The sequence below is a fragment of the Onychostoma macrolepis genome, chromosome 05 (assembly GCF_012432095.1).
Source record: "Onychostoma macrolepis isolate SWU-2019 chromosome 05, ASM1243209v1, whole genome shotgun sequence".
Taxonomy (NCBI): domain Eukaryota; kingdom Metazoa; phylum Chordata; class Actinopteri; order Cypriniformes; family Cyprinidae; genus Onychostoma; species Onychostoma macrolepis.
Window position 1 is genome coordinate 6,373,905 of NC_081159.1, and position 23,425 is coordinate 6,397,329.

Consider the following 23,425-nt stretch of genomic DNA (forward strand, 5'->3'; position numbering starts at 1 on the left):
GTAGTTTTTCACCAGGTTTGCACACACTGCAGGAGGGATTTTGGCCCACCTCCACACAGAACTTCTCTAGATCAGTCAGGTTTCTGGCCTGTCGCTGAGAAACACGGAGTTTGAGCTCCTCCAAAGATTCTCTATTGGGTTTAGGTCTGGAGACTGGCTAGGCCACGCCAGAACCTTGATATGCTTCTTACAGAGCCACTCCTTGGTTATCCTGGCTGTGTGCTTCGGGTCATTGTCATGTTGGAAGACCCAGCCTCGACCCATCTTCAATGCTCTAACTGAGGGAAGGAGGTTGTTCCCCAAAATCTCGCAATACATGGCCCCGGTCATCCTCTCCTTAATACAGTGCAGTCGCCCTGTCCCATGTGCAGAAAAACACCCCAAAGATGATGCTACCACCCCATGCTTCACAGTAGGGATGGTGTTCTTGGATGGTACTCATCATTCTTCTTCCTCCAAACACGTTTAGTGGAATTATGACCAAAAGTTTTATTTTGGTCTCATCTGACCACATGACTTTCTCCCATGACTCCTCTGGATCATCCAAATGGTCATTGGCAAACTTAAGTCGGCCTGGACATGTGCTGGTTTAAGCAGGGGAACCTTCCGTGCCATGCATGATTTCAAACCATGACGCCTTAGTGTATTACCAACAGTAACCTTGGAAACGGTGGTCCCAGCTCTTTTCAGGTCATTGACCAGCTCCTCCCGTGTAGTTCTGGGCTGATTTCTCACCTTTCTTAGGATCATTGAGACCCCACGAGGTGAGATCTTGCATGGAGCCCCAGTCCGAGGGAGATTGACAGTCATGTTTAGCTTCTTCCATTTTCTAATGATTGCTCCAACAGTGGACCTTTTTCACCAAGCTGCTTGGCAATTTCCCGTAGCCCTTTCCAGCCTTGTGGAGGTGTACAATTTTGTCTCTAGTGTCTTTGGACAGCTCTTTGGTCTTGGCCATGTTAGTAGTTGGATTCTTACTGATTGTATGGGGTGGACAGGTGTCTTTATGCAGCTAACGACCTCAAACAGGTGCATCTAATTTAGGATAATAAATGGAGTGGAGGTGGACATTTTAAAGGAAGACTAACAGGTCTTTGAGGGTCAGAATTCTAGCTGATAGACAGGTGTTCAAATACTTATTTGCAGCTGTATCATACAAATAAATAGTTAAAAAATCATACATTGTGATTTCTGGATTTTTTTTTTTAGATTATGTCTCACACAGTGGACATGCACCTACGATGACAATTTCAGACCCCTCCATGATTTCTAAGTGGGAGAACTTGCAAAATAGCAGGGTGTTCAAATACTTATTTTCCATTATAGGAGAACATTTAGAGCTGTTAAACTGGCAAATGGAGGCTTCAAAAAGTATTGAATAAAAGGGTACCGTTAATTGTGGCCAACGTGTATTAGAGAAAAACATTTATTTCATAATGATATTTCCCCCAATTTTAAATTCTTATTGTCCAATGAAAGGTTAGATTTTTGTGAATTTTTTAAATAAAAGATCAAAAGTATTAACAATGCAGATTAATTTTCTTTGATCATATTTTCCAAGGGTTCCAATAATTATGACCACCACTGTATATACTTATATTCATATAATTTATATATAAATACATTTAATATATAAACATAACATATTTTTCTTAAATATATACATGCATGGGTGTGTATTTATATATACATAAGAAATGTACACAGTACACACATATACTATGTAAACAAAAGCTTTTATTTTGGATGCGATTAATCGAGATTAATCGTTTGACAGCACTAAAAAAGTATAAGAAATGATATGTAATATGTGAACTGTTTAATTGCAATGTGTATGACTGTTGCAAAAAAATAAAAATAAAAATCTTCAAGAGCATGATTAGGTCTACCTTTATTTTAGACTTAATTTTATCAAGCATTTTCCAGTAGTTTTTACATTTCTAAATATATATATCATGATATCTGTTGCTATTCATCATGAATATCATGAATTATCTTACAGCATGTTCTATTTAGGTTTTTTGTATGTCTTGTGATAGTGCTGTGAACTAGTTACTGAACTATCCTAGCATCTTTCTGCTACTTTTGTATTCTGTACATTTTGTCTATTCTCTCTGCTGCCTTTTCCAGTTTATAATTACCTAACTTAAACCCTGTCTTTGCTTTGCTACTGTTGCTATGCCAACGCGCCTCAGGATGAGATAATGGTAAGTGTGTATTGACTGCGACCTCTTTGGTGTGTGTGTGTGTGTGTGTTTGTGTCTGCTAATGCACTTTGGCCTTTTAATATAAAATGGATTTGAAAAATAGCATTGCATGTTGATTTTTATGGTCCTCATTATGGTGTATTTGCTTAAAATAAAAACACAAATAGCTTTTTAAGATCATTGATTAATCCTGACCTTTTCTGATAAAGTTGAGTGTTTTTGCACCATGCCACTACACTGGAGAGGCTGCTGTGAAACTAAATAAGGTTTCCAGTGGAAACCCATCGCACTCCTGAGAGCTGTAGCTCATCTGCTAGAGACGTGACGTTCATGGGTTTGTTTCTCAGAGAACAAATGTACTGAACAAATATAGTACACCTTGAATGCACTCTAGGTTACTTCGGTTAAAACTACTCAGCACTAATTGTTTGTCATCTTTATTTTTAATAACTTATGAATTTTTATCTGATATGTATTTGTAATAATATAAAACCTTTATATGTTTTTATTTTTTTCTTCTTTTTTTATGCTCACCAAGTCCGGATTATTTATTTATATATATATATATATAAAAAAGTTTCTGTTTTACTGTTTAAAAAAAACAAAAACAATTATGATTCCTTGAAAAGAACAGTATTTGTTTGACATCATTTTGATTGAGATCAATTCTGAATAAATATATTAATTTCTTTTAAAAGATCTTACTCTTCCCAGGTTTTTTTGTTTCTTAAACCGCATAGTAGGTTTTTGACTAATGACCCTACTATATTTGCATTGATCTTTTAATTTGTTCTTCTGTGAAATCCCACAATCGCATACACATCGTTTTCAAATTTATTACATTGGGTTCTGGAACACTTGATTCTGATTGGTCAATGACAGCATACTGCATTCAGATATTTTTGTGTAACAACCGCTAAGCTGCACAATTGGTCATTGTCCCAGCTGATTTCCTACATAGCAGTACAAGTTCATGACTCTCGTATCATTCCTCTTTATTATTGATTTCTTGTCCATTTATTTATATATTTGATAAGTATAACAAAGTCTAACAGTACATTATCCCCTACATCCCATTTGTTTGTAGGTGATCAGAAAGGGTTGGCTGACCATCAATAATATTGGCATCATGAAAGGAGGAGCGAAGGAATACTGGTTTGTCCTGACTGCTGAGAATCTGTCCTGGTACAAAGATGATGAGGTGAGTGCCCTCCGTTTCTTCTTGCAATGCTTTTATCTGAAGCAACTCGCAGTATAATCTCTACAGGGCCGGTCGCCCTGGAGCTGCCTTGTTTTCTTTTCATATACTCTGGGCTCTGTATTTTAGTATTACTTCCACCAGAAGTAAGGCTATATTTAGTCTATTTCGCAATGAAAGCATCTTATCCTACCAGTAACCCATGCTGTAAATGCACCGCAACACTGGATCCAAGAAAAGAGAATTGAGACGGATGAGGTCATACAGTATAAATGAGCGCATTAGTTCTGTTTCTTATTTGCGTAATGGCCAGGCATTTTGCCATCTTGGCGGTCTGATCAAGCACAGGTGTTACGGTACCGTCATGACCCCCGCCCTACCCCCACTGTCAGTCCAGACTGGAGGCATGAGGAGAAGCAGACCAGGGGCTGGTGGGAGGGCTGCTCTGGGGGTTGGGAAGGTGGCATATGGTTTTCATTACCATACATACCAGATTTTGGTCCAATACTTCCCAAAAGCCCTCGCTCTAGTTAGTTTAAGCATGCAGAGAAAGTCCTTTTAAAACAAAGGAGTTCCTGGTCCAAAATGACTTACTGTTTAGAAAAAAATATCCATTTTGTATATAATTGTTTTTCATTTAATCTCCTCATTTTTAAAAACCACAGTTATGTCCTGCTTATGCCAAAACTATTTCCTTGTGGTCCAAGTGGATGAAATAAGAATCCAAACAATGACAATTATATACAGAGAAAATACTTTTATTTTTCATCAAATCATCATTTCACTTTCTTCAAGTAAAATTTATCTTTCTTTCTTTCTTTCTTTCTTTCTTTCTTTCTTTCTTTCTTTCTTTCTTTCTATGTTTACTCTTCTATAGACATCTATTGTTTTATACATATATATCAATTAGCATTAAATTAAATGAAATATTAGATGTCTATAGAAGAGTAATAAAATATTTATTACTCTTATTGTTTAGAATGAAAGACACATGTACTATATATATATATATATATATATATATATAGATAGATAGATAGATAGATAGATACATGTATCAATATATATATATATATATATATATATATATATATATTATATATTTTATTTTTTTATTTTTAAAATAAAAAATGAAAACCAAGTGAGAGAGATTTAAAAAAAAAAAAAATTTGGATAATAATGACAATAAATAATAAACATGAATAAACAAATAAGCATTATTTGTTTAACTTAATTATTTGCATAACTTAATTGATTTTTCTGCAGAGGAGAAAAATGTCTCCAGGGAAGGTTTTGTCTGATTTAGCTAACCTCGCTGTGTAATCCGCTTCCCCAAAGACGCTTAAATACACAGACATTACTTAGCACATGAAGGCATGCACATTTCCATAGGAAGACATACAGAGATATGATGACGAGACTGTTGATGAACAGAACTAGTTGATGTGTGTGCACCCCCCACACAGCCTAACCAATGTGCAGACTACTGTACAATCTCTACGCCCTGAACAGGTAGTCTGAACACTGGGAAAGCGGGGTGGGCATGACGCTTCACAAGGAGATGAGATGAGTCCAACAGCACTAAGGAATGAATGTGTACAAAACATTAAACATCATAACGTTCACTATGTACATGCACAATTGTGTTAATTCAATTGTGTTAATGAACATAACTTTTTGTGAGTATCACCACACCCATTCACACAAGCAAATGTTCCGTTGGAAGTGAGCATGGAAAAAAGGAGATGAGAAGGTTAATGTTTGTTACTGACCACTGATTTTGAATTCGTTCTAAAATGCTGTTGCGGTAATATCACATCTATTATTGATATATTTTAGTTCATATATCCATTTCAGTTTGCCTAGCTGTGTGAAAATATCTATCCAGCCCATTGTCCCTCCTGAACTTCAGACTTTCAGATCTGTTTCTACCATACGCAAACGATAAATACTTCAAAGGGACAAGAAATACCTCAAAGTTCGTGCATCTGTGCCAATGAGATTTGGCATTAGATGTTCCGATTGTCCTCCGAAAACCTTCATCTTTCCTTTTCTCTGTCTCTGTCTCTCTTTTTCTCTGGCTCCATTCGGCTGGACGTCCTAGTGTGTGAGATGCCAAAAGAGTGGTAGGTGAGTGGGGGAGGAGGAGGAGAGGAGGGTCCTTTAAAACCTCTGAGTGTTTGATGGTGGTATGAGAAGGCGAAGAATGTGGGTGGCAAGAAGCGTTGGGTTTCCTGGCCCTTTCACCCTCGTCGACTCATAAAATCCATCTTAGATTAGGAGCAGAGTTTTTGAAAACAGATATACAAAATGATAAAATATGCAGCATTTGCGTTGCAAAAATTTGTTTGTAACACACAGCATCTTTCGTACTTTCAAATGTGGATTTTTCAGAATCGACGTGGCAGACTTTTGACTCCTGGAAGGGCTAGAAGGAGGGAGAGAAAGAGGTGGAGCTTTTTTCCATGTTCCCTCCGCCTTAATTTTATGTTTCTTTTCTTGTTAAACAGGAAGTGAGAGGTCAGAGGTCACAAAAGAGTAAGACGAGGAAAGCTGGTACTGATGAAGACCTGTCAGACTCAACATTTGCTTTGAGATGTATTTCTGACATCTGTGTGTGCTTATGTGTGTGTGTGTGTGTGTGTGTGAAGGTGTGGGTGGTGTTGCTGACTGAGTTTCTTGGCATGGAGATGGAATTGTAATATCTCCAGATGTGTAGTCCTGTGGTCTGTACCTCTCTGCATGCTGCTATTTATTCTGAAGCTCACTTCCTCTGTTCGTTCTGGATAAAGGGCTCTTTATACTGGCTTACAACCCCCTTAACGATTACACACATGCATTTTCGTGTTTTAAAACACGCCTGTAGACGAGGTGCTTCGGAAGTTAGGGCTGAAGTTTAGGCGCACTGCAGAATGTTCCTCTGAAATGAAGGAGGGTTATTAAATGTGGAGATGGTGACATGGTGGTGACCTATAAACAGGCATTAATCATCCTCACGCCGTTTGATCTGTCCTTGGGGTCGGGGGCTCCCCTTACATTGGTTTTTGTGGACATTAATCTCTGAAACTGGCAGTTTTGATGGAAAGTTTATTGTCACAAGACGACACCGTCTGCTCGATCAGCGGTTCTGAAGCCCTGTGTTTGAAAATCGATCTGAATTTCTGAGGTTGTTAAAGGAATGTTCTGGGTTCAAGATAAGGTCAGCTCTATCGACAGCATCTTTGGCTTGCTTGCGATTACCACAGACAATCATTTAGACTCCTTCATTAATTTGTAAAAACAAGCAAAAATGTGTTTACAGCAATGCAGTTACAATGGAAGGCTATTTGTAGATTACATTCATACATTCTTCGCTTTTGACCATTTAAAATTCATATTTTTTAAAATATATTAAATTATGGAAAATATTGTAAGTGCATTAAGGTGTCAAAACATTATAATGTACAGAATAAAAATGGATATTAATTTAAATAATTTGTTCTCAACCAAGGTGCCAGGACTCACTAGAGGGCCTCACAAACCTTCATTGGGGCCACAACATGAAATTCTGATTTGTATATTATTATTAATAAAATGTAGTAATACTTTACAATAAGGTACCATTTGTTAACATTCACTACATTAGCTAAAGTGAACGGTAACACTTTAGAATACTGTTCCATCATTAATGAATAACTACACAAGAACACATGAGTAATGCAATATTAGCACTCTAGTAACTACTAGTAACTAACAAGCAACTCTGATTAATGAATTAGTAAGTAATAGTGCTTAGTCGAATGTGGTAGTTCACTATTAGCTAATTTTTTTCATACCTCCCCAAGAACTACTAAGAACTACTGTATACAGGTTGATAATTAATATGAATAATACACAATGTATAATTCATTCTAAAGTAAAGGTCATGGTAACCCACTAGTAATGACTCAAGTATTACCAAATTCTTCAGAAGGAATTACTAATTATTTGGATCAGTATTCTAAAGTGAAGATCGTGATAACTTCCTAGTAATTACTGAAGTCATTGTAAACTTTTGAGGTTTTTGTAAGGTCCTGGTTAGTAATTCATTTAGCTAGATTTGGTAACACTTAATTTTCATTATTAGTGTGTTACTGTGATCGTCACTTTAGAATACTGATCCAAATAATTAGTAGTTTCTTCAGAAGGATGTAGTAACACTTGAGTCATTACTATCCAAAACCTTAAATATATTCAAAAGCTTACAATGACATCAGTCAATATTAGGGAGTTATGATGATTTTCACTTTAGAATACTGATCCAAGTAATTAGTAATTCATTTAGAAGGATTTGGTAATACTTGAGTCATTACTATTGGGTTACCATGACCTTCATTTTAAAGTTAATTATTCATTATGCATAATTCATATTAATTATGAACCTGTATAAAGTAGTTCTTAGGAGTACAATTCAAGTTTTCAATTCAAGTTTATTTGTATAGCGCTTTTTATGATACAATCGTTGCAAAGCAGCTTTACAGGAAATTAAGTTTCTACTATATATATGCATACACATACGCACACATGCACATATATATATATATACATACATATACACATACACACAGAAGAAACCCAATATATTTAAGTTATGACAGACTTAACTTGGTAATTATGTGTTGTCTGAGGGTTGGCATCCTCCGTGGTCCTCTGAGGTGTTGCCATCATCTCTTCTCAGGTGTTTGGTCATCCCGGATCTTTTTAAGGGTTGGATCCAGACTGACGCTTCAGTAATTCCTAGTTACCATCCCGTGGCAGAATCAGAGAAACAGATAGAGACGTAATTAGCGTAGCTGCTGTTCTATTCAAGCAAAAATGATTTGTTCAACCCAATCTAAAGAATTATAATGTACGTTTGATCAGATATAAATGCAGTACAAGATTATAAGATTATTATGTGAATGCTTGGCTAAAGAGATGTGTCTTTAATCTAGATTTAAACAGAGAGAGTGTGTCTGAACCCCGAACGTTATCAGGAAGGCTATTCCAGAGTTTGGGTGCCAAATGTGAGAAAGCTCTACCACCTTTAGTGGATTTTACCAAAAGTCCAGAATTTTGCGACCTTAGGGAGTGGGTTGGATTGTAGCGTGGTAGAAGACTAGTTAGGTACGCAGGAGATAAACCATTTAGTGCCTTATAGGCAAGTAATAATATTTTGTAATTGATCCGGAACTTAATAGGTAGCCAGTGCAGAGACTGCAAAATTGGGGTAATATGATCATATTTTCTTGACCTGGTAAGGACTCTAGCTGCTGCATTTTGGACTACCTGTAGCTTGTTTATTGAAGATGCAGGACAACCACCTAACAGTGCATTACAATAGTCCAGTCTAGCGGTCATGAATGCATAAACTAGCTTTTCTGCATCTGAAACAGGTAGCATGTTTCGAAGCTTGGCAATGTTCTCAGGATATATGAAAAAAATAGTAGTTATTGGTTAGCTAATAGTGAACTACCAGTTTCAACTGAGCGCTATTACTTAATAAATTGTTAATCAGAGTTTCTTGTTAGTTAATAGTCGTTACTACAATGTTAATAGTGCATTTGTTCCTGTGTAGTTGTTCATTAACGACGGAACCGTATTCTAAAGTGTTACCACAGTGAACTACTAATTAATAATCTTAATTAATGTTAATTGCAACATTTACTAACACATTAATAAAATCAAAAGTTGCATCTGTTGATATTAGTTAATGGACCTGAGTTAATGTGATTTAACAATGAACAGTTGTACTTTTACTTACTAATGATGTAAACAAAGATTCTTAGATAATGTTACAAATTATTAGCATTGCTTTTTGTTAGTTAATATTACTTTATCCGTTAACTAGCATTAACTACTAGTACCTTTTTGTAAAGTGTTATATATTAAAATAATTATTAATATATTAAAATATTCTCGCTTAAAATGTAATATGAGGAATCTTTTAACATACTTTTTTTGGAAACATACAGTTCTTGAAATTCTTGAAAGAATCACAAAATGAATTGTGGTTAATTAATATATTAACACTCCCAGTTCATAAGAAAATTGGAAATACTAGCGGCTTTGTCATAATTACAGCAGGAATACCAGAGTTAATATCTTACCTTACATATGAGTGACATGTTTGTAAGTGTTTTATATTTGTATATACAGTATTTGTAGTATTTATATTTTTGATCAAAGAAACAAGCGGTTCCAATTGAAATGTACATCTTTTCACAGCTGAAAAAAATTATAATTCAAATACAAAATGTTTACTCTTTAACAGAATCAGCCTTGGTACAGTCATCTTTATAATTTAAAGTTTGTTGCCCATATACCCGTCACGGACACACCAGGCTCTTCCACCTATCAGCGCTCACAATCACCAGAATACTAATCACGCACACCTGACTGTCATTCACCAATCACCCACACAGCACTATAAGAACACACAGTCACATTGTCTGGTCTCCCAAGTGGAAAAAGACTCAAACCTATGCTGAATTACTTACCTGTTGCGCCAAGTCTCCTTGATCTGTGTTCCCCTCGTGTGTGTACGCTCCGTCTACTTACCTGCATCCAGCTCCATCACACCAGCTTGCAGGAAAACCTGCGATCCTCGACATCTCCGTCAGACCTGGTAATCAAGAACATCACTATCAGTATCATCTCCAGTTCAGTTAAAGACTCTGAATCTGCTATACTCACCAGTTCCTTGATCTCCCGCATACTGTTCAATAAACCCGTCTGTTTGAATCTAACTCACCTGTGTCTCGAGTCTGACTTCTCGTTACAGTGCCAAACATGTCTAATCATCATTCACTAAAAAAGGAAATACATAAGCTCTGTTCCTGAATTTTACATGCACAAGCATCCTCTGTGATTTTGAGAGTGTGCATGTGATTCAATGTTTTTGTTTCCCCAGACTTGGGAGTCTCTCTAAATTGTTATTTCTGGATATGGTGCAGTGGAAGAAAATTATCATAAATTTCAGGGTAAATTATTGAACCATAGGCTATGAATGCTGGTCTGAAGCCCAATTTATACTTCTGTGTCGGACCTACGCCGTAGCCTCTACGCCGTAAGCTGTGCGTCGGTTTTCATTTATACTTCTGCGTCGTCGTCCGCGTCGAAGTGCAGTACACATGCGGACCGCTAGTCTGCAGTGTCCACGGGCATGTTACTGGTGTAACCCGCAGTATCATGGACAAAGCCGAAGAAGAAGCGGCTCGTCGTTATTTAAAACTACAAAAAGGGGACAACAAGGGAACGGGAGGAGATGGCATTTTTTCAATCTCCACAAGGACGCGTACCACGGCAGATCAACATTGTTTGTCACGGACAACTACTGATATATAATGCTGTAGTATAATAAATAAGACACTTGTTCTTTGCTTTGTTTTATTTTAAATAAGAAGGTGTGACATTTAAACTATATTACAGTGCTCATAAACGCACACAAAACTCGAGTGCATACGGAGGGAGGGGTTCTAGCAGACCAATCACAGCGCTTGCGGTCCGCGTAGAATTGACGCGCTGTTAGATTTTTGGAGAGGTGCACGTCGGGTACGGCGTAGGTTAAGGCGCAGGCCTGTGCGTCTCTGCGTAGGCTACGGCGTAGGTCTGACGCAGAAGTATAAATTGGGCTTAAGAGAGGCACTGCTTTTTTTTTTTTTTTTTTGTTCAGTGGATAGTTGAGAGAAGACTGCAGAAACGAGAGATGAGGAATGGGATGAAACCGTAACTTCTTGCTTCATGATGCTACTGATAATTGAGTACAGCTTCCCTTTTAAAAGAAAATGATTTGCATCAAGTGACTAAGAAAAAGTTTCTACAATTACAGCAAAGCTATTTAAAAGAACAATAAAAAAATCAAATTACTGTCTGAACAAAGCAACTCACTCTGTCTTTTTACGTGTTTGATTATTACCTTAGGTCTTTTATTACCTTTCAGATTCAAATAAATATAATAGTGTGTATATATATATATATATATAAACAGCAATGTAGCGCTTGTTGAACTACATCACTACTCATTATCTTATTTATGAAAGCTACACTATATTTACAGCAGCTATTGTATAGCTACATAATTAAGTTGGACAGTCCATGAAAAATATTCTTTACATTTACGTTTTCATGTTCTTACACCACATTGAGACCGTACTTAAATTGAAATGTTAAAGAAGCCACAGTTTTGTTTGCCACAATACTGTTGCTGCTTTGTACTGATATAAATTTATATCATATCTTTATAATAGAGTACTGACATCAAGTGTTAAGTATAGCTGATATACAGATTTTGTGTTGATGCTGAAATGCATTCCTCTGGTGGTTTGTAAGTAGGTTACTCTTCTAATATGTGGATGCTTCACACTGTTAGCATGCAAGTGTTTTCATCTTCACTCCCTCTCCTCCTCCTACACGCTTCACTGTCATCTCTCTGCTCTCACGTTTGTATTCAAAAGGGATAAGCTTCAGTCAGAATGACAAATCAACCTTTTTCTGTCCCCTTTAGGTATATGAGGAAAAACCCATACTTTAATCTTTAAAAGCAGAGTTTAGTTCAGTTTATACAGGATTTCCATCTCCAGTTGGTGTGTTGCTGATTAAGTGCGTGAGTCATAAATCATGATACTTAGTGTGCCATTGCAGGCTTCCAGTGTGGAATCAATACTCGCATCACAAGTACTTGTTAACCCTTTAGTGTTATAGCTGATGGGGCTGACATGTAAGCACTAACTGTTGTTTAATTCCTCTGAATTTCTAAATGTTCATACAGATTTATGCAATCATAAAAGAGTGCTAAGCTAGCAGTTTAAGTATTGTATTTGCCATATAGTTAAAGCAAATACAGGTTCAGCAAATACAACTCTTCAGTAGGCAGTCCCTGATCTGGTAGTGTTCTCTTTTGCTTTGCTTTATTACAGTTTTTTTTTTCAACTGCGTTACACACAAAATCTTAACTTGTCAAACAATTTCTGAAACCTGACCCTGAAACACCAGAACCACACACCAAATCTGCAAAACCATACACTAATTCTCGGCCTTTGACTCAGTTTTCAATTTCATAAAACACTTTTTGCAAAACACAACACACAATTCTCTATGTAACACACAAAAATCTAACAGGAATTAATATTATTGCAAAGGTGTTTGCAAATGTTTGCTTTTGATATATGTTTGTGATATTTTGAATGCAGTGGTTCATTTTGCAAGAGATGTGAGGCATTTTGCATTTTGTGTGTGCAATTCTTGGATTTGTGTGTAAAGTTTTGAAAAAAAGAGGCAAAGTTTTGAAAATGTGTATAAGCAGCTGAAAAAAAAACTGTAACTTTTTAATTGTGCTTATTACCCTCTGCAGGAGAAAGAGAAGAAGTACATGCTGCCATTAGACAACCTGAAGCTCAGAGATATAGAGAAGAGTTTCATGTCCAGCAAGCACGTGTTTGCTCTCTTTAACACCGAACAAAGGTTAGAGAAAATATTTTACTCACTGCAGAGCTTTCAAAAATAAAGAAATACATGAATATACTTAATGCATAATTAATCTGAATATAAACTGAACAAGAAGGTGGCTACCCTTACGCAATATATATATATATATATATATATATATATATATTTCCTAATATAAGAATGATAAATATATTAAATAACATTAAATTAACATTAAATAAATATGTGACAATATATTTACTAATATATTTAATTTTATATTCAGTCATACACTATAATATATAGATGTGCATGTGATAAGATATGTTACTGCATATTTCTTATATTTAATAATCATTTATGATATATTTTAAAATATTGCTGGTTTGCAATAGCATAAGCACACCTGCTCATAATAAAGTACTTAGTGAACAGACTATCACTGTGCTGAAAACTGCACAGCCATTACTTTTTAAATGAAGTAACATACAATTTAACAGTGTTTGGCTAATCGTCTTCCTAACCACAGGCTCTACTCTTCTGCACAGTGGTAACCCCACAAACTTACACATACCAGAAACACTTTTAAATTTCAAAATAATACAACATTAAACACTAAATCTCCCCGATATTAATATTGAGCAAAAACACGACATAACATTTCATTAAAAAATGTTTACTCTCCTTTAACAGTCAGAAGCAAAGCATGCTGGGAACTAGAGATGCTTTAACTCACTGCTTTAACTCATTGCGTGAATGTGTGTATATATGTGTGTGTACATACATTCACATTTATATGGGAGCATCTGTGTGCAATATATACGCAATAAAGACTCAAACCTTATAAATATTAGATTTATCTTTGCCTTCATTTCTAAATATATTTGTATGTATCGATATATAGCCATATATTGTTAATGCATATATTGCTGTATATTGAAAAATATAAGCACTAGTGTAATATATTGCATTATATTTTGCAGTATATTCCCATATAGTTTTGTTTCATTAGGGTAGCTAGCCACACACTGAATCCAATGCAGACTGGAAAAGTCTACAAAAACATTTTTTTATTTTATAAATTGCATCGTGCAAAAAGTGCAGAGTGCATGTGAGTTAAAAACAATAGCAATGTTCTGAAACGTCTGCTTGCTCATGTCAAGTCACCTTTATTTATATAGCGCTTTTAACAATACAGATTGTGTCAAAACACTTAACAGTATCAAATTGGAGGATAGAGTATCAGTAATGTATAATGATAAGATTAAACACTCAATTTTCAGTTAAAGGCATTTCATTATTGAATTCAGAGATGTCATTGTCTCATGTCCATTTGTTTTTATTTTCCAGCCTGAACTGGATTCAGTGTGCGGCTAGCCACATTCTTGTTCATTTTCAAGTATTCCATTGGCTCTACGCACCTGCAGTTTTCTTTTATCCTGTTTGGAGTGCTACAATTCTCTTAAGTTAACCCAATTTAAAATAGCTGTTTTCTGTTTGAATATATTTTATAATGTAATGTATTCTTATGATGGCAAAGCTGAATTTTCAGCTTCATTAATCCAGTGTCCTATGATCCTTCAGAAATCCTTGTAATATGCTGATTAGGTGCATGTATAATAAACATTATTTATGATAAAAATATTTATATAATAATTTAATACTGATTTATACAATTTGCATCGCAAATGACACTATTGTATGGTGATTTTTATTTCGTAAGCACAATATGACTCATTGCTCATGCATGTTGTTGGACTGTTGTCTCAGGAACGTGTATAAAGACTATAGGCAGCTTGAGCTGGCTTGCGACACTCAAGAGGAGGTGGACAGCTGGAAGGCGTCCTTCCTACGAGCTGGAGTTTACCCAGAGCGCATCACTGTATGTGAATGCTTCCACTGATCATCTCTCAGTCGTATTAACTTATTAACTCATTACTGTGCTGTAACTGCTACCACATGTATAACCAATCACCAATGCAATTCTAACAAATATTGATAGCTTACTAACTTAATTAACTTACTGTGCTTTCTTTGCTACATCTGCAGGATAAAGAGAAGGTAAGTTTTTCCTTTGACTGATTTTTCTCTCATATTCCTCTCTGAATATCAGTATGTGTTGTATTTAACCAAATGATGGTGTAAACTCCACCACTGATTGACTGGTTGAGGATGGATATCGAATCAACTGTGATCTAGTGATAGGATTTAATTTGCTTCATTATTCCAATCTTTGTTCCTCAATGTGTCCTTAATTTTATTGGTGCCAGTAATATGTGAATATCAATATGTGTTGCTGGTCCTCAGCAGAGTGATGCTAGTGAGGAGAACGGCTCAGATGGCTTTATGCACTCCATGGATCCTCAGCTTGAGAGGCAGGTGGAGACCATCAGGAACCTTGTGGATTCCTACATGGCCATTGTCAATAAGACTGTGCGGGACCTCATGCCCAAGACCATCATGCATCTCATGATCAACAACGTAAGCTGTGTTTACCATGATGTTTGATATCAAATAAGTTAGTTTCTTACTGGATGTTTCTTAGACCTGCAGTTCTAGGCAAATACAGCTGGCATGGCACTTTTTCTTAGTCTTCTTCTTTGCTTCCTCTTCCCATAGACTAAGGAATTCATCCATGCTGAGTTGTTGGCTAACTTGTACTCATGTGGAGACCAGAACTCTCTGATGGAGGAGTCAGCAGAACAGGCTCAGCACAGGGAGGAGATGCTGCGCATGTACCACGCTCTGAAAGAGGCCCTCAACATCATCGGGGACATCAGCACCAGCACCGTCACCACTGCCATGCCCCCGCCGGTGGATGACTCCTGGCTGCAGGTACAAGGAGGACCTTCAGGGCGCAGGTACTGTGTCAAAAATGTTATTAAATCAGCAATGTTTTTGATGTGAGTTTCAGTGTACGCTTATATTTTAATTAAGAATTTGAATGATTTGGCTTTTCATTTGTTCAGTATTTCATACTGAAACAGGAAATTGAGGTGAAATATATCAAATATCATTTTTGAATAGCCAATTGGTATCTTGGATAGTAGTTAAGGCCACCTAACATAAAGTGGGACCTTTTTCTCCATTTAGTGGACTTCAGTGGGACTCAATGGGTTGAAGGTCCAAATTGCAGTTTCAGTGCAGCTTCAAAGGGCTCTACATGATCCCAGCCAAGGAATAAGGCTCTTATCTAGCTAAACGATAGGTCATTTTCTAAAAAAAAAAAGTTACAATTTATACACATTTTAACCACAAATGCTCGTCTTTCACAAGCTCTGCAATGCATGTCCACGACTTCATGCATCACGTAGTCATGTTGGAAAAGATTTGTGGTTGAAAAGTATATAAATTTTAATTTGTAAAAAAATGACCGATTGTTTCGCTAGATAAGACCCTTACTCCTCAGCTGGGATCATGTAGAGCCCTTTGAAGCTGTGTTGAAACTGCAGTTCGAACCTTCAAGCTTGTCCCCTTTGAAGTTCACTATATGGAGAAAAATCCTGGAATGTTTTCCTCAAAAACCTTAATTTATTTTCAACTGAAGAAAGAAAGACATGAACATCTTGGATTACATGGGGGTGAGTAAATTATCAGGAAATTTCAATTCTGGTGTGAACTAATCCTTTAAGGCCATGCAATCTGTCAGATAGATGGTTTAGCATGTTTTAGAAGTTTCTATAAGTTGCTAGCATGTTTTAACATTTTAGTTGTGTTCCAGTGTTAACATTTTGGTTGTGTTTTAAAGCCCCTACCCTTGTTTTTTATGGTTAATTAAGTGCATAAACCAGACCTTTGAAGTGTACTTTTGTCTTTTTGGAATTTTATTCTAAAAAACGGCATAGAATTGTGCATAAGCCCGTGAAATGAGACACACCTTTTGTTAGGCATTGCTAACAAAATTTAGCATGAAGCTAAAGCTAACTTGGTACTAGGCATCAAGCATGAAGCTAACTTGTTACTAGGCATTATTACAGTTTTTCTCAGTCGCTTTGGTGCATTTTTTCGAATCATCCTTAATATTTGCAAAACAGTAAGTGCATTTCTCAAAACAACTCGTACAAATAGCAAAACACCATGGATTACCTGCAAAAGCCAGTCTCTTGCTCAAAATACTTAGTTCATCTCTCAAAAATAAATATCTGTGTCAATGAACATGTCAGTGCCATCAGAATGACAAGTCCTTGTGTCATTGTGTACGGATAAGACAGTCAAATTGCTTAGTCATGTTGTCAATATAACAGTGTACTCTGGAGGGATGTTCTGATGTAAACTATGGCAACAGTTTGGATGACAGTTACTGTATTGAAATGCAGAATGCTGCACTTTTTATGAATGCCATATATCCATTTCAAACGTACAAATTTACACATTACTGTATGTGGGACATTGATTGAAAGACTGGATTGGATACAGTTTACTAGTGATCTGACAAAAAAATAAATAAAAAAACATTACAACATCATTGTGAAAAGAAAAAGAAATATGGGCACAAAGGTGAATTTTTTTATTTTTATTTTTTGATAGTCCATTGTCAGAGTTTGTAACTCTTGTGTTGTCCTCTGTCTATATATGTTTTCCAATTGAAGGTTCATGAAATGTATCTTTGAGCTATTTCAGAGAACTGGTTTATCATTGGTTAATCTACATTCTCTTCATTAGGGAAAGTCAAGATTCACTTGAACAATTCATGGCAAATTTACAAAAAGTCTAATAGAAATGTGTAGAACATATGCTTGACAGTTTATGACAACTAGATCAACCATTTTGCATGTAATGACTTATACGATGAACTAATGACTTGAGGTTTTGAGGGGTAAGACTATAGCACAGAGAACTATGTAATACATTTTGAGCAACATGACAATAGCAACTGATAATGTAGGAAACCGCAGACAAATGTACATAATCAATTGCATAAATGTACCAAAGCAATCGCAACTTGTTCAAAAGAATGAGAAACTGCTTTTATGATGTGCACAAGTGACTAGATGATGTGGACGTTGAACAAGTAGTTTTGAGAATTTCATTTCTGATTTGAGAAATGCACCAAAGCGACTGAGAAAAACTGTAACAGACACACGTCTGAAGATGGGCAGACGGACAGATAAAGAAAGAAAGAAAATGATGTACAGGACAAAAGATAGATAGATAGATCGAATGATCTTTGTCAAGCCAAAATAATAATCTTTTTTATTTTCTCAACAGATCTCCCATGTCTAGTCCCACTCCCCAGCGTCGGGCCCCACCTGGGCCCCCTCGTCCAGGTGGACGCACCGCCCCAGGGCCCCCTACCGCTGGAGCACCTCCTGTGCCATCCAGACCTGGAGCCTCTCCTGACCCTTTCAGCGCCCCCCCGCCCCAAGTCCCCTCTCGTCCCAACCGCGGCCCACCAGGTGTCCCAAGGTGAGTCAGAGAAGAAATATTTATAAGAGAAGATGTGTCCAGAGAAGAAGTTTATATATATATATATATATATATATATATATATATATGAAAGTAATAATGTTTCAGTGTAATTGTTCAGATGGTGCACATGCAAATGAAAGGGGGCCTTTGAAATGTTTAATTGAATTAAATACAGCCTAATGGCCATAGAATGTGTTTTGAGTACTGTGGGGAGTAATACAAGTGTTAATAGTGTTGAGAGCAATGATCTACAAACTACCCTCCATTTACACCCTTTACAGCCCTTCTGCCCTGACCTGATCCCTGGTCTTTAACACAAGAAAGACAGATCAGTAACACTCTTCCTGCTATTTCTACTTCTCTCGCCTGTCACAATCCATTACTTTTTCTCAGCTCACACTCACACATTTTTTTCAACTACGCTGGTTTTCTTTCTCCATCTCCTTGCCATGTGCATATTCATTCAAACATTGTTTTAAATCATTCAGTTCACGTATTGTTTGTACTATATAGTATCATCAGTGCATCAGCTTTGTGAGATCATTCTCTCATGATATACATGTTTGGGAGGAAAATGTAAGGGAAACTGACCAGTTAAACGGGACAAACCATGGAGATGATACGTTTTTGCTTCCTTCCATTGCCTCTTTTCTGTCGACCCATGTTCTCCTCAAACACAGTCCCACTAAATCCCTTCCACAATGATTCCGGTTATTGTTTCAGAATTTCAATCAGTGACCAATGAGGAGTTACGCAAATGGTATGTCCGACATATTGTCCTTATGTGACATCACCACGTCCTTGCATGATTCCATCTTTAAATGTGTTAACATGTGCTGTTCCCTAACACTTGTCATTCACTAGATATGAGTATACCAGGCTGTCTATTACTGTCAATTCGTTTGTTCAGAGTATTTTTTTTTCTAAAGTCCTAATTTAAACTATGTTTAGAACTGCCATTTAATTTTATTAGGACAACTCAGTCTTAAATGTATGTTATAGATTTAGTTTCTAGCAACAGTTGTATTTAAGTATACTATAAATTAATATTAATAATTTTTTTGTAATTATTTTGTTTTATTTTTATATGTAATTTAGCAGTTGTAATTTAATATAATTTAATTTAATTTAGAAATAATTGTGTTTAAGTCACCATAAATAAACATTAATTAAAAAGACAAATAATAAAACTTTTAAATTAATGTTTATTTATGGTGCCTTAAACACAACTATTTCTAAATTAAATTAAATTAAGTTGTGTTTAAGTCACCATAAATAAACATTGATTAAAAATGTTTTATTAATTGTCTTTTTTAATTAGGTTAAATTACAAAATGTTTTTTTAAATTTTTTATTTCTTTGCCAGTTTTTTAGCTATTCATTTAATTTTTTAATTTAATGTGGGGCATATAGATCCTTTTTAACACATATAGATTTTGGTATATGACATGCTGTTTATGTTTTTGTGTGATGTGTGTCCCTGATACTTTTTTATTATTATAATTTATTTTTTTTTGTTTAGTAATGGCTCTGCTAACTTGCATATAGTTTACTTGTGAAACATCAAGCCCAAGTGAATTGGATTAAACAGTTTTAATCCAAGTTTTATTATTATTTTTTAAACTAAATGATAAATTATAATCTGATTTATTATTCGTGTAGGTGTTTAGTGACATGACATTAGCGGTTAATGAATCTCTGATGGATCCACCTTGTGTGTCATACAGTATATGTTCATTTTCAGAGTTCATTGTTACTGCTTTTGTCTTCATGTTCTTTTGTGTTGTTCCTAATTGTGTGTCTTTTCCCCTGTTGTCTGTCTGTCCTCCTGTTTATACGTCTGCGTCCATCAATCTGTCTGTTGTCATCTTTGAAGTCGGAGAGCGCCAGCCTCCCCCACCAGATCCAACAGAGACTCGATCACTGAGCATTAACACTGGTGATCAGCAGACAGAGGAAAACCACTGACCCCTCTGCCACTATATCACATGCATGCACACAAGCACAGTCCACATACATATCACATGTTTACTTGAAAGAGTATTTACTCTTCCACAAATATACACCGGGAATATTATAAATTGATCTAATAATTGTATACATGAGCGCAGATGTGGTGCCATTATATTCCATTACCAGCATATATCCTGTATTTAGGAATGAAGAACACTAGTTACAGATGCACAGGGATTGTCCATGTACCAGCCTATTTCACTGTTTGCTTCAGCATTTATGCACATGGATGCTAGATGACATTGTCATGTTTTTGCCTTTATTAGCAACTACTAAGCCTTAACCAGCATCTGACTGACCAGTTCTTAACCCCTGAATAAACATGACCTGCATGCTTTTCTTAAAAAATACCATGCTACTTGTCCTACTGCTTCATTAAATTCTATGTTGCAGTCATATTTTCTTTCTTAAAGTAAGTTTCATCTTACTCTTCTGGATTTTTATATTGCCTTATATTAAACAGTTTGGATTATTTCATTTTTTTAAAGATCACCACGTTTTAACAAGTTTTTTGATTCTGTCTGAATGTTATATTGCACCTTTCTGAGACTGATTAACTTTAAAAAGCGTTAACAGTAAATCATACAAAAAAAATGTAAGCGAGAATTGGTTCATATTCAGAACTGGTTTCAATTTTTAAAAATTCATAAAAGTTCATAAGACGTGTAGTTAAAAATAAAGTAGATTTTATACGATTTGTCTGGAGAATTTGCTATAAAAAATGAATAAATTCAATGTTTTGACCATTTTCGTTAAACTAAATTGTTATTTGGCAGTAAAAATTGCATCTTTTTTTTACCCCAAAAAACTAAAAGAATTGTTACGGAATCAGAATCATTTAGAGGAATCACAGCTGGAGCTGTTAAATTCTATATATCTGAAAAGAGAAAAAAACATATGTGACCCTGGACGACAAAACCAGTCTTAAGTGTCAATTTTTTTCGAAATTGAGATTTATACATCATCTGAATAAATAAGCTTTCCATTGATGTATGGTTTGTTAGGATCGGACAATATTTGGCTGAGATACAACTATTTGAAAATCTGGAATCTGAGGGTGCAAAAGAAGTTTAAAGTTGCCCAAATGAAGTTCTTAGCAATGCATATAACTAATCAAAAATTAAGTTTTGATACATTTACGGTAAGAAATTTACAAAATATCTTCATGGATCATGATCTTTACTTAATATCATAATGATTTTTGGCATCAAAGAAAAATGGATAATTTTGACCCATACAATGTATTTTTGGCTATTGCTACAAATATACCCCAGTGACTTAAGGTCCAGTGTCACATATATTCTTCACATTTGTCATCACCATCACATTCACAAGTGCTAATATTATCTTAAGTGAACAAAACAAGCCATCATACCCACTTGACATTGACAAACCCATTCTCCTTACTATCCATGCTGTCATTTCCCAAGCTTTTTTCCTTTTTTTTTTTTTTGTTTTATTTGTTGTTCTTTTTTGTCTTTTAGCCGCCCAAACAAAGGAAGCCCTTCTCACAGTGAGAATCCACAAACTTCATTTGACTCTTAGAGTCAATCGTCCTTCCTCCTCCTCCTCCCCTCTTTCTGTCTCTCCACCGCCTCTCTTTCTCTTTGCTTTTCCTCTGACCAAGTGCATCCTGGGATTGCTGAATGCCGAGCGTTACTGCAGCAGCAAGTACGGATGAAGTGACTGAAAGAAAAGGCAGAAAGATAAATGAAGAATGCGGGAGAGCACATTCCCTCTGTCTGTACTATATACACTAATCACATTGTAAGGGGCATCTGAATAATACGCCCAGTGTGGACTTGTGTCAACATACAAAGTCACTGCAATGTTAATTATACTGAAGATGCTGTGTGGTGTTTGTGTTTACACACTAGTCAACGTCGACTTGATCTATATAGAGGTGTTACACGAGCTAAAGGTGTAAGCTTACATTCCTGTCTGCACGCCAGTATACAGGATAGCGGATACACAAATATAAACTTCACTATTTTTGCACTTGTTATGTGGTACTATGTGTGAATGTACTCTTCCTGAAAGTTTGAACGTTATTTGATCCCACAGTGTTTGTTTTGGCCACAATGTATCTTGTATATTCCCTAGCAAAAGTCCTGTCTGATTGAAATGTACATATATTAGAATATATATATATTATGAAGTGTCTGGTATGAAAAAAAGTCTCAGAATTATGTTTGTTACTTTCAAGTCGGTGCGATTTATTTATCTGTTGATGCAGTAGTTGAAAATGTCCGACCAAAGAGAATGGTTAGTGAATCAATCTGTCTGCAGTTGGAATGTTATTGATAAATAAATTCAAGAATCCTTCATACCCTGACATGAGTTTAAATGAATATAACATCTGTTCTGACTGATTATATGGTGAACAGATTCTGTTACTGTGTTGATGTATATTTGTTGTGCATCTCTGGGAGTTGTGCTTCTGTTGCCTTGTGTCATGTACATTTACTAAGTATTGATAATGAAGTCATTATATTGAAAATGAACTGATTGTAAAATACAAGTTTACGGTTAGTATGTGTGTGTATATACATACTGTATATGGAGGGGTCTGCGGGCAACACCAAAATCTCCACTCTGTAGTGGAACGGGTGTGTGTGTGAATCTTACTACTGCCATGTGTATCTTATTGTGGTCTGGTGTCATAAACTGGCCAATGCTTTGTGATGAAATTAAAGTGTCTTTGTGTGGAAGATAACAGTGAGGTTTGTTTTGTTTTGTGATTTTTACTAATGTACTTTACATTCAGGACTTTAAGGTTTGAAACTGACTTTCAAAAATGAACCCAGCCTTAGAAATATTCACGGGAGTGAAAACTACAACTGCTAGTCCTACTTTGTCATTTATATATGTGACCCTGGACCACAAAACCAGTCATAAGGGTCATTTGTTTAAAATTGAGATTTTTACATCATCTGAAAGCTGAATAAATAAGCTTTTCATTGATGTATGGTTTGTTAGGACAATATTTGGCTGAGATACAACTATTTGAAAATCTGGAATCTAAAAAAAAAGGTTGCAAAAAAAAAAAAAAATCAAAATATTGAGAAAAACGCCTTTAAAGTTGTCTAAATGAAGTCCTCAGCAATGCATATTACTAATCAAAAATTCAGTTTTGATATATTTACGGTAGGAAATTTACAAAATATCTTCATGG

General features: G+C 35.7%; 1 protein-coding gene across 21 annotated transcripts in view; it reads left to right on the plus strand.

The window, feature by feature from the left end:
* Positions 1-22,956, plus strand: part of dnm1b (dynamin 1b) — a 37,375-nt gene extending 14,419 nt beyond the window's left edge. The window contains exons 14-23 of one of the 21 annotated variants that reach the window (XR_009271398.1): positions 2,196-2,207; positions 3,295-3,408; positions 12,755-12,864; positions 14,599-14,710; positions 14,878-14,889; positions 15,136-15,309; positions 15,448-15,689; positions 18,037-18,234; positions 18,519-18,997; positions 20,114-22,956. Coding sequence is in view for 18 of the 21 variants with exons in the window: in XM_058776601.1 (XP_058632584.1) it covers positions 2,196-2,207; positions 3,295-3,408; positions 12,755-12,864; positions 14,599-14,710; positions 14,878-14,889; positions 15,136-15,309; positions 15,448-15,689; positions 18,037-18,234; positions 21,735-21,795 (1,035 nt within the window). In the remaining 3 variants the exon portion in view is untranslated. Of the gene's footprint in view, positions 1-2,195; positions 2,208-3,294; positions 3,409-4,282; positions 4,368-5,509; positions 5,536-9,676; positions 10,146-12,754; positions 12,865-13,357; positions 14,565-14,598; positions 14,711-14,877; positions 14,890-15,135; positions 15,310-15,447; positions 15,690-18,036; positions 18,235-18,518; positions 19,378-20,113 lie in introns of those variants that run through there. The other 20 variants (XM_058776613.1, XM_058776614.1, XM_058776616.1 and 17 more) reach the window with 20 other exon arrangements.
* Positions 22,957-23,425: the final 469 nt, after the last annotated feature.